At 39.8% G+C, this 12,723-nt stretch overlaps 2 protein-coding genes across 2 annotated transcripts; both read left to right on the top strand.

Moving 5' to 3' along the window:
- The first annotated feature begins 167 nt into the window (after window positions 1-167).
- On the top strand, window positions 168-1,250 carry LOC6046724 (splicing factor U2af large subunit B). Its single transcript, XM_001863848.2, has 2 exons — window positions 168-276; window positions 336-1,250. The coding sequence occupies exons 1-2, from the start codon at window positions 265-267 to the stop codon at window positions 1,104-1,106; spliced, it is 783 nt and encodes a 260-aa protein (XP_001863883.2). The 5' UTR covers window positions 168-264; the 3' UTR covers window positions 1,107-1,250.
- Window positions 1,251-9,282: 8,032 nt separating this feature from the next.
- LOC6046725 (cuticle protein 7) lies at window positions 9,283-10,411 on the top strand. Its single transcript, XM_001863849.2, has 2 exons — window positions 9,283-9,361; window positions 9,726-10,411. Exons 1-2 carry the CDS (start codon window positions 9,350-9,352, stop codon window positions 10,287-10,289), a joined length of 576 nt encoding a protein of 191 aa, XP_001863884.1. The 5' UTR covers window positions 9,283-9,349; the 3' UTR covers window positions 10,290-10,411.
- The last annotated feature ends 2,312 nt before the right edge of the window (window positions 10,412-12,723 follow it).

Here is a 12,723-nt window from a genome sequence, read left to right on the forward strand (position 1 = left end):
CACCACATTTGCTTAGTACTTCCCTCCATGCATCAGGTGATTCGTACAGTGGAAGAACGGATGACGAAGATCATCCAGGGTATCATCTTTCGCCCGGACCGGCCGGCAATCCACCTGACGGAAGCATCAGATGATTCCGCCTTCTAATCTAGTTTTCTGTATAAAAAGCATTATCTGCCTTCCAGAAGGCATCAGTTTGATCACAGCCTTTGATTAGCTAAAGTTTTTTGTGCTTTAGAGATTAAGGCTGATCTAGGAGAGAGCATGGCTTTTAAGGTAAGTTGGAATAGGTTCTATGGTTGATTGCAAAACTTATCTGATCTTTAAATCTACAGTATGTGATACTGCTGGTGGCAGCTGTCGGAGCGGCCAGCCTCCAGGATCGTAGTCGGGATCAGTCTCAACAACAGCAACAGCAGCGGCATCCTGCCGCCGATTCTCAAGACCAAAGAAGCGACGATTCGGTGGGATACGACTTCTCGTACTCGGTCCACGATCCCAACACCGGAGATGTCAAAAGCCAGGAGGAATCTCGCCGAAACGGAAACGTCCGTGGTCGCTACTCGTGGGTTGATGCCGACGGAAACCGACAGATTGTGGACTATCAGGCTGACGATCGCAACGGATTCAACTCGGAACATCGACAGGAACCAGCTGTCAGACCACGACCAAGCCACGTCCTCGTCCCGGCTCCGCTGTACACCATTGACACCGTGATCGCTCCGGTTTGGACATCGGCAACCCGTACAGACAACTCCCGAAGCAGAAGCCGCCAGGACCGCAACCGCAGCGATCAGGATCGTGATCAAGACCGGGACCAGCAAGATCGCGATCAGCGAAACCAGCGCGACGGTCAGGACAACGATCGTGAAAACCAACGCAACGAGCAGGACAACCGCGAAGATCGTGACAGCCGTGACAACCGTGATAGCCGTGACAACCGCGACGGCCGCGATAACCGCGAACAGCGTCGGGATGATCAGCGCCGGGATGAGCAACAGCAGCGCCAGCGTGGTCGTGACGAGCGAAGCCGTGGACGTGACTCGCATGCCCAGTCCGAGGTGCGATTCCAAGCTGCCGATGTTGCGTACCAGTACAGCAACTAAACCCAAAACTGCAACGACAAAACAGCTGCCAACCAAAACCCCCCCCGTAGACCGATCCCACGCAATGGAAGCAACCCGTTCAACGCTCTCTTATGATGTATAGTCTGCAACGCAATAAAAGCCCACCCTGAACACGAAACCAAACCTCTCCCCCCTAAGCTCGATCTTATCCCTAATCCCCTTCGAAATGTTCCGCAGTTGGCACCGTGTACGGTAGTGAAAGGACCAACGCCCCTCATTATTTGCCCACGAGAGGAGGAGTTCAAAAGTTGGCAAGACCTGTCTCGCACTGACCTTGGTCGCATCGGTCGGCACGTATGATTTAATGGTTCGTTGCCTTAAAAAGTACGTTTCTGGTTGCGGTTTGCACTTTTTATTCTTTATCAGGGAGCTGACTGAAGACAAAACTTGAACATTGGAATTACGTACTACTCATTCATGGAACACTGCAGTCCGGTCAGTGTCCAATGCATATTGCCAGAGGGGTGAAGAGTTGTCGGAGAAAATAAGAAGCCACTAATAAGCTGCCCTGGTACTACCACTTTTGAAGGTGGAATGGTCTGAGTGAGTGAATGTACTGATAGATCGATTCGGTGTCTTTGGCAAAGTTGTAGGTATGGATATGGACAACACTGAAAAAAATGATACACGGTAAAAAAAATTTGGTGATTTTTTATTTAACTTTTTGTCACTAAAACTTGATTTGCACAAAAACACTATATTTTTATATGTTTTAGAGGACATCAAATGCCAACTTTTCAGAAATTTCCAGGTTGTGCAAAAAATCTTTGAGCAAGTTATGAATTTCTGAATCAATACTGATTTTTTTTTCAAAAAATCGAAAAATTGGTCGCAAAAATATTTTAACTTCATTTTTCGATGTAAAATCAAATTTGCAATGAAAAAGTACTTCGGTGAAAATTTAATAAAGTGCACCGTTTTCAAGTTAAATCCATTTTGAGGTGACTTTTTTGAAAAGAGTCGCAGTTTTTTTTTAATTAATTCACAAGTTTGCCCACCCTTGAAAAAAAATATTTTTGAAAAGCTGAGAAAATTTTCTATATTTTGCATTTTTAAACTTTGTTGATACGACCCTTCGTTGCTGAGATATTGCCATGCAAAGGTTTAAAACAAGAAAATTGATGTTTTCTAAGTCCCACCCAAACAACACACCATTTTCTAATGTCGATATCTCAGCAACTAATGGTCCGATTTTCAATGTTAAAATATGAAACATTCGTGAAATTTTCCGACCTTTTCGAAAAAATTATTTTCAATTTTTTTAAACCAAGACTAACATTACAAAAAAAAAACGAATGACCGAAATCTGAGAGAACTGCTCAGCATATAATTCAACTTGGAGATATGATTCAACCTTAATTTTGAACGTCAAATGAAACCAATTTACAGTGGTCCAAAGCGCAAAATTTAATGAGAAATAGAAGAGTTGTTGCAAAAAGAAAGGGACAACTTTTGGCTTGGTTGAAAATTAGTGTGGTTCACGGTTAGGTAATATTGAATTAAGTTTTAGAAAAAACTTACTTAACCGGCTCCGTGGCTTAATGGTTACGGCTTCTGCCTCACAAGCAGAAGGTTAGTGAACTTTGAAAATGAACAAAAAAATGGGATTCGATCTCACGCCTTTGAATTGGTGATCTGGGGCGCTAAGCAGTCGGCCATCAGCACCTAATACCCGGGACTGAGATAACTTGTATCAGCATTCGGCATAAACAAAGTCTGATACAAATTATACTTCCCCATAATTTCGCTACCGGTTAGCGGGTATTGGATTGGACCACACACACACACACACACACACACACACACACACAGGTTTTAGAAAAAAATTACTTTCCTGGAATATTTTAAAGATTTGTTGACGAAGAATTTCGTCTTAGGGCTCCATACAGGGTAGCTCCAAAATTTAGATGTAACGCCGTTTCACCTATGCATCACCTACGGTAAACTAAGACATTTTTGCCATTCTTATTTTATATAGGAGAGCTATGCTTCTCTTTATAAACAAGGGTCTTTAGGTTTAATTTCTTCGTTCGTTCTTCGTCACTTTGGTTATGCTGGTGACATTACCACTGCACTTTTTTCTCTTTTAGACAGTTATTAGTGTCGAAAGTATCAACATTTTATCTCGAACTAGACTAATTTATTTAACACTCCTCCGTCCAAGCCTCCGAAACCGTTGCTTCGCTAATTTCAACTCGCTCGCATTTGGCCCCATTTCAACCAATCTTGATCGTTCTTGCAGCATTCGAACCGGTAGGATTTCAAGATTAATCTGAAACAAGAACGAACTTGATCCGACTAACCTGCTAGTCACACCGACCAAATTCGTCGAAGCAACTCTTTTTAGGCGCTCGTTTTAGGGAACACACCATGGCCAAATCAACAAGAAAGCATTAAAATTTGAAATCAACCATTCAAATTTAACTAATTTGGGGTCGCTGAACACGAATATGACACTTAGAATATTTCAAAGTATTCAGAAATCCAGAAATCCAAGATGGTGGCCAATATGGCGCCTGTAGTATATTGGGAACATATATTTGAGGGTGTAATAGTGATTCAACCACTCAAATCTAACTAATTTGAGGTCGCTGAACAAGAATATGACACTTAGAAAATCCCAAAGTATTCAGAAATCCAGAAATCCAAGATGGCGGATGACACTTTGTATATTCCAAAGTATTCAGAAATCCAGAAATCCAAGATGGCGACCAATATGGCGCCTATAGAATTTTGGGAATATTTATTTGAGGGTGTAATAGCCATTCAACCACTCAAATCTAACTAATTTGGGGTCGCTGAACACGAATATGACACTTGTTATATTTCAAAGTGTTCAGAAATTCAGAAATCCAAGATGGCGGCCAATACGGCGCCTGTAGTATATTGAGAATATTTATTTGAAGTTGTAATAGTGATTCAACCACTCAAATCCAACTAATTTGAGGTCGCTGAACACGAATATGACACTAAGAATATTCCAAAGTATTCAGAAATCCAGAAATCCAAGCTGGCGGCCTATATGGCTCCTGTAGAATTTTGGGAATATTTATATGAGAATGTTAAAGCCATTCAACCACTCAAATCTTTCTTATTTGGGGTCGCTGAACATGAATATGACACTTGGTATATTCCAGCGATTCACAACCTTCTTCTAGGCCGGTACCCCCTGCCATGTGAATCAAGTAGGCCTGGTACCCCCGTTGAGAATCGCTGGTATATTCCAAAGTATTCTGAAATTCAGATATCCAAGATGGCGGCCAATATGGCGCCTGTAGTATATTGGGAATATTTATTTGAGGTTGTAATAGTGATTCAACCACTCAAATGTAACTAATTTGGTGTCGCTGAACACGAATATGACACTAAGAATATCCCAAAGTATTCAGAAATCAAAAAAAAATAAAAATTATTCCCAATATACTACAGGCGCCATTTTGGCAGCCATCTTAGATTTCTGGATTTCTGAATACTTTGGGATATTCTAAGTGTCATATTCGTGTTCAGTGACTTCAAATTATTTAGATTTAAGATGTTGAATTACTATTACAACCCCAAATCAATATTCCCAATATACTAAAGGCGCCATATTGGATTTCTGAATTTCAGAATATTTTGGAATATACCAAGTGTCATATTCATGTTCAGCGACCCCAAATAAGTAAGATTTGAGTGGTTGAATGGCTTTTACAAACTCAAATAAATTTTCCCAATATTTTACAGGCGCCATATTGGCCGCCATATTAAAATTCTTGATATCGGAATACTTTGGGATGTTCTTAGCGTCATATACGTGTTCAGCGACTCAAATCAGTTAGATTTGAGTGGTTGTATCACTATTACAACCTCAAATAAATATTCCCAATATTCTACAGGCGTCATGGATTTCTGGATTTCTGAATACTTTGGAATATTGGAATATTCCTCATATTCATACCCCAAATTGGTTGGATCAATCAAATCAAATCAAATTATTCGCTCTACAGCATTGCCTTGGCGTTCTCGATTGCGAGATTCCTACTCGAAACTAGGTGTTCGAAGGCTTGATTGTTGAGGCAATTGCAAACCTCTTTTTACACCTTAGCTCCCATCCACCCGGGATTCGAACTGACGACCTTTGGATTGTTAGTTCAACTGCCTACCAGCGACTCCACCGAAACAGGACCCAGGGAGACGACTCCTACACCTGGACTGAGCTAACGACCTAACCTTTTTAGGTTAGTCCGGGGCCAACATTTACTTCCCGTCCGACGGAAGGCGTGATCAGACAAATCTCGTCTCGAAAAATGCCACCGGGACCGTCTGGGATCGAACCCAGGCCGACTGGGTGAGAGGCAACCACGCTTACCCCTACACCCCGGTCCCAGCATATTGGTTGGATTTGAGTGGTTGAATCACTATTACAACCTCAAATAAATATTCCCAATATACTACAAGCGCCATTTTGGCCGCCATCTTGGATTTCTGAATTTCATGATACTTTGGAATATACCAAGTGTCATATTCATGTTCAGCGACCCCTAATAAGTAAGATTTGAGTGGTTGAATCACTATTACACCCTCAAATATATATACTACAGGCGTCATATTGACAACCATCTTGGATTTCTAGATTTCTGAATACTTTGGGATATTCTTAGTGTCATATTCGTGTTCAGCGACACCAAAATAGTTACATTTGAGTGGTTGAATCACTATTACAACCTCAATAAAATATTCCCAATATACTACAGGCGCCATATAGGCCGCCATATTGGATTTCTGAATTTCTGAATGCTTTGAAATATACCAAGTGTCATATTCGTGTTCAGCGACCCCAAATTAGTTATATTTGAGTGGTTGAATCACTATTACAACCTCAAATAAATATTCCCAATATACTACAGGCGCCATATTGCCCGCCATCTTGGATTTCTGAATTTCATAATACTTTGGAATATACCAAGTGTCATATTCATGTTCAGCGACCTCAAATCAGTTAGATTTGAGTGGTTGAATCACTATTACAACCTCAAATAAATATTCCCAATATACTTACTACAGGCGCCATATTGGCCGCCATCTTGGATTTCTGAATTTCATAATACTTTGTAATATACCAAGTGTCATATTCGTGTTCAGCGACCCCAAATTAGTTAGATTTGAGTGGTTGAATGGCTATTACTCCCTCATATAAATATTCCCAATATACTACAGGCGCCATATTGGCCGCCATCTTGGATTTCTGAATTTCTGAACACTTTGGAATATACAAAGTGTCATATTCGTGTTCAGCGACACCAAATTAGTTACATTTGAGTGGTTGAATCAATATTACAACCTCAAATAAATACTCCCAATATACTAGAGGCGCCATATTGGCAACCATCTTGGTTTTCTGGATTTCTGAATACTTTGGGATATTCTTAGTGTCATATTCGTGTTCAGCGACCCCAAATTAGTTAGATTTGAGTGGTTGAATGGCTATCACTCCCTCATATAAATATTCCCAATATACTACAGGCGCCACATTGGCCGCCATCTTGGATTTCTGGATTGCTGAATACTTTGGGATTTTCTAAGTGTCATATTCTTGTTCAGCGACCTCAAATTAGTTAGATTTGAGTGGTTGAATCACTATTACACCCTCAAATATATGTTCCCAATATACTACAGGCGCCATATTGGTCGCCATCTTGGATTTCTGGATTTCTGAATACTTTGGAATATTCTAAGTGTCATATTCGTGTTCAGCGACCCCAAATTAGTTACAATTGAGTGGTTGAATCACTATTACAACCTCAAAAAATATTCCCAATATACTACAGGCGCCATATTGGCCGCCATCTTGGATTTCTGGATTTCTGAATACTTTGGGATTTTCTAAGTGTCATATTCTTGTTCAGCGACCTCAAATTAGTTAGATTTGAGTGGTTGAATCACTATTACACCCTCAAATATATGTTCCCAATATACTACAGGCGCCATATTGGCCACCATCTTGGATTTCTGGATTTCTGAATACTTTGGAATATTCTTAGTGTCATATTCGTGTTCAGCGACCCCAAATTAGTTAAATTTGAATGGTTGATTTCAAATTTTAATGCTTTCTTGTTGATTTGGCCATGGTGTGTTCCCTAAAACGAACGCCTAAAAAGAGTTGCTTCGACGAATTTGGTCGGTGTGACTAGCAGGTAAGTCGAATCAGGTTCGTTCTTGTTTCAGATGAATCTTGAAATCCTACCGGTTCGAATGCTGCAAGAACGATCAAGATTGGTTGAAATGGAACCAAATGCGAGCGAGTTGAATTTAGCGAAGCAACTGTTTCGGAGGCTTGGTCGTCCGTGTAAGTGAAATATGCCTTGGACTGAGGAGTGTTAATAGAATCAGAGCAAACCACAACAAAAAAAACGTGCAAACCACAACAAATTTTACGGAAATTTAACGGAAATTAAAAATTATTTAAAAATCCTGTAGTTTTTAAATCAAATTTAAATTTTCTTCATCGATTTCAATAATCTTATCTAAATTTCTTTGTTTTTTAACCACATGACAATACATACAATAAAAATATTCATAAAAGTTTCCATCTTACCCTTCAAAAATTTCTTTTAAAAAATCTAGATGCAGAACAGATAACAGATTATTACAAAATCAATAAATTTCAAAACGATTTAACTTTTATATTTCCAATTTTCCAGGGGGCCATTGAATCTCATGAAAATTTCACAAAACCTTAAAAAATCTCAAATATTTAAAATCAATCATAATATTATGATGCAAAATCAATTTAATCTAAAATATACCAAGCTTGGATCTTCTGGTTCTTTTGTAGTTCTACCTTTAAATAAAATGATGAAACTATTATTTCGATCAGTATATGTCCGAAGAAATGCTGCTGAAATACCATCGATGCTCCAAATAGTGTTATCTGATTTCTCAATATTTTTACTTGGTCCCAGTAATATTTTTGTATTATGATTGGTTCAAGAATCAGAGCAGTCATCCTACCATTTCGTTTTTGCGAAAACTTTCTACAAAAGACCTACTTTTTTTTGAATATATAACTCACTATCATATTTATTTAGGTAGTTGGATATTCATAGTATTTGTTTCTTAGTAAGTGTTTTAACAACTTTGTTTTGATTTTTGGTTTCCTTTTCAATAGAAAATGTTATGGAATTTACATTAAAAAGGCTTTGTGGATGAAAGATTTATTTAATGGTATTATTTTTGATTTTATTTTAAAACTTTTTAATTTGACTAAAATGAAGTCAGAGAGTTCCAATTAGATGTTTCAAGCATTATTAGAAGTCCCATAAAATTTTCCGACAATCGAACATCGGACAATTTATAAAATTGAGGATAGGCTTGTTAACAGCTAAAATTTTACATACAATTAATTTCGAACCAATGTTTTTTATCATTGCGGCTTTGTACTACTGAAAAATCCTGTTCATTCATTTTTGTATGATATGTGTTAAGGAAAAATCCGCCAAAATGTTTCATTAATTGTATTTAGAACAAAAAAACATAATTATTTATTTCGACAATTATTGCCAATTTTTCAGAATCATATTTACCAAGATATTATTTATGCGGTTTTTTATAAACCATTCTATCATCACTCCCAACTCGGAACTGCCACCACAAGCCATCATACATGTCTCTGCGTTTCCACCCCGAGCAACATAATAAGCGGGGTCTCTCCAACAAAGCCGGCTCCTCGCCGCAGACAATCCCTCGGGCGGTTCAGGTCGGACAGCGAGTAGCTCTTACGTAACATCTGAACTTGTATCTTGAAATAAAAAAAAAAACATAGCTGGAAATAAAACAACCATCTGAGTTATTTCACCGGCAGCCGCTCGATTTATGGAGTCTCCCCCCTTGAAGTAGATCTCGATCCGAAAAAAAACCGGTTCTGGCTCACCGGTTCACTGGGTCTCTGGGTCTTGAAGGGGGAGCCTTTCTCACGACACGCAATGCCTTCGTACGGCCAATGTTCAGGAAGCGGTGCAAAAAAAATGGCGAATGCAACCGATGAGCGGGCGAAAGATGAGCGAACGACGATTCTAGCCGTCCGCCGAGGATATTCATCAAACTGTGACGTAGGGAAGGCCCCCGACGATCTTAAGATCCATCGCGAGGGAGCGGCTTAAGCGCGTATTTAAGCGAGCCCACCGAAAGGAAAAGTCATCAGTGTCAGTTTTCAACCGATCGTATCGTAAAGCAATCATCTTGAAATGGCTTTCAAAGTGAGTGACGCAGTGTGATTTTGAGTGTTGGGAATTAGTTTTAAAATATTTTAATTTATGAAACTATTGTTTTGTATGCTAATTGAATAAGATCAGTTTTCTTTTATTTTTCGTAATAAATCAAGAAGAATGTTCTTTTAGAAACACATGTTTTATAAAATCAGTGGATGTGTAAAAAGAGCTGGGAGTGACTATGGGGCAACATTAATTTTCACGATTTTGTTAGAACCTAAGTAAATGAAACTTTTTAAAGGGTTGCTAAGGACATTTGGTTAATGAAGATGTAAGCTTTGAAAAGAGCTGGCAGTAAAATTCACCAAATTTAAACCATTTAATAAATAAACGGTAAATTTATCGTTCCCAGTTCGCCGCCGTGTTTGCCGTCCTAGCCGTGGCCAGTGCCGGCGTTGTTCCGGTGCAGCAGCTGCACACGCAGTACCACGAACCGGCCGCGCACATCGCGTACCACCAGCCCCAACCGGCCCTGATCAAAACCGTGGCCCAACCGACGCTCGTGAAGACCTACGCGCAACCCACCCTGGTGAAGACGATCTCCCAGCCAACGCTGGTGAAACAGGTCGAAATTCACGACGATCACAACGCCCAGTACGACTTCTCGTACGGAGTGCACGACGAGCACACCGGAGACATCAAGAGCCAGCACGAGACCCGCCACGGAGATCAGGTCCAAGGCCAGTACAGTCTGATCGATTCTGATGGCCACAAGCGCACCGTGGAGTACACCGCTGACGATCACAACGGATTCAACGCCGTGGTGCACCGGGAGCCAACCGAATTCAAGGTGCCCCAGCCAGTGCAGAAGATCGCCATCGCTCAACCGGTTACCAAAGTGATTGCCCAGCCGGCTTATGTTGCAGCGGCACCAGTCCATGCGCACTACCACGAAGCTCCGGCGCACCACTACTAAGGAAGACATACGATAATGATCACGTGGTAATTAAATAGTTGTTTGCATTTTTAGCATTCCGTTTTCGATAGGTACAAATAAATTACTCAATAAATGATACAAAACACTTTTATAAATTTGAATATTTTGTTCTGTTGCTTTACTATTTTTTATGACTGCACGTACTTTAATGCAAACGTAACGTAATCTAGACACGTTCATTGATGTTTCTGCTGATCGCACTTGTCACTACCGTCACCAGGGGTGACATTCTCACCCCTCTGACCCAATGTCACCTCTGATGACGGTACTCGTACAAAGGTAGAATTCTCCAAAGAATTAGCTGTATTTATACAGCAATTCAATTTGCAAGGAGCCTAAACTGAAAAAAAAAGTTCATCGATCGGGTTCAAAATTTGTTGTGGGGGTTCCTAGCCGAAATAACCCGTATGTTTTTTGTTTCGCCGTTAGGGTGACCTAAACCGTGCTAAAGTTGTCCCAAATTCGGTAATTTTTTGTCAATTTTCGCAAAAAACACATTTTTCAAAAAATCATAACTCCGTGCCATTTCAACCGATTTGAGCTGTCTTGGACGCAAACGAAAGATGATTGGTTTGCCTTTGAATGAAAAATAATTTGAGGTATGAAAAAAAGTACCCAAGCATCTGAAAAGTTTAATCTAATCTAATCTAATCAGACCCTAGCGCAGCCAATCTTTCGAAGGGATCCTGGAGAGTGCCTTAGGTTAGATGACGCCTAGCACTCTTCTTGTCATTTATTAACATTTGTAGTGCGCCATTGCATTGAAATGCATTGAAACATCACAAGTGTTAAAGCGGCCAGGCCTACTGCGTAAAGCCGTATCGCAGGGATGACTCGTAATTGGGTTGAGTTTGAGCACTGAGTTTTCGAACAACAACACAATTCTGAATCGACAGGGGAGGAAGAAGCGTGGGGACACACCACCATACGCTCCGAGATTTTGGTTGTATTCGTTGGGAGCACCATGCTAAGCATATTTGGTACTCCGGGACCCTCTGGGATGGGACATTGTATTTCCACGAATGCCCTGGACACTATTTGCCGTGGTTATAGCGCCACAACTCGCTCTGTAGCCAAGCACCTGAAAAAGTCGTATGAAAACATAAAATTGCGTTTTGTCAGCGTTTGGACCAAAGAGTCTATGTCTGGAATTCAGGTTTATCGGATTCTTCGGGAAATTTCACATTAAATTTTAAAATATTGGTGATGTTGAACCGTACGTTTTAAAGATTTGATTTTTTGAAAATAAAAACTGGATTTTTCGAAGCGTCACGCGCCAAAACGGAAAAATGACGAAATCATTTTTTTTTTCTTTAAAACTACGATAACTTTAAAATTTCAGCGATGACCGTCCTCCTTTCGTGGACCATTCCATACAAAAGAAATCTATTTTGCATGGAGCGTGGGCAGTATTTTTCTTACCATTTACTAAATACGCGCCGATCTCTGTTCTGCCTTATGGGATTGGAAGTTTAAAGATATGTTGGGGACTCGTCTATTTCTTGCTTTATGTTAAGGCGGGGGACAATGGCCCAGTAACCTCGGAATAGGACCGCAAGGAACTCTGTCATTCTGAAATGGGTCACTGAAAGCTGCGCGAGGGCTAACGCCACCAAATACCCGGGACTGTGATAAGCTGAGATAATATAAGCACACACACGCGCGTTTTTGCCAAATACAGGATTTCCTTCAAGTTTCTAGAACAAAGTACAGTCCAGACTCGATTATACGAAGGCCTCGTAAAATTTCACTTCGGATAATCGAATCACGAAAATATTTTTTTGTGTTTTTTTTATTTTCGAGTTCAGTATGACCCCTAAACTCCACTTAACTGCCCATGATCCGCATTTGTACACAGACAAAAAAATGATGGTAATATTCATCAGGAAATGGTGACAGATTTTGCGGCAAAAAAAATGATTAATTTTACCCCCGAAAATGATGAATTTTCATCAGTTTTTGATGAATATTCATCAGGTTCACATTTTTACACATTTTTTATGTAATATTACTCAAAAAAAGAGGTAATATTCAACCTACCAAATTTTCAACATTCCAAAATTCAACTTTTTTTTCTTCTGTGTAGTTTGTCCCACACATAAGACTACGTATTAAGTTTTCGCGAAAAGAAAACTGGATTTCCTACTGATTTTTAAAACAAAGTACAGAATGTTTGAGGCTTTTCTATAAGCACACGATTCTGAACCAAACTGCAGCAATATCTCAAAAGCGATGAAAATTCATATGGGACATTTATGCTATCAGGGGCAGTAAAGTAATTAAGAATTTCTAAATCCAAGATGGTGGCCAATATGGTGGTGACAAAACATTTAAAAAACTAAATGTGGTTGATGCCATCCTCACTTCTTAATAATACTTGATCCGGAAATATATTTCATCTGAATTACAGTAT

This window comes from Culex quinquefasciatus, chromosome 2 (genome assembly GCF_015732765.1).
Source record: "Culex quinquefasciatus strain JHB chromosome 2, VPISU_Cqui_1.0_pri_paternal, whole genome shotgun sequence".
NCBI lineage: Eukaryota > Metazoa > Arthropoda > Insecta > Diptera > Culicidae > Culex > Culex quinquefasciatus.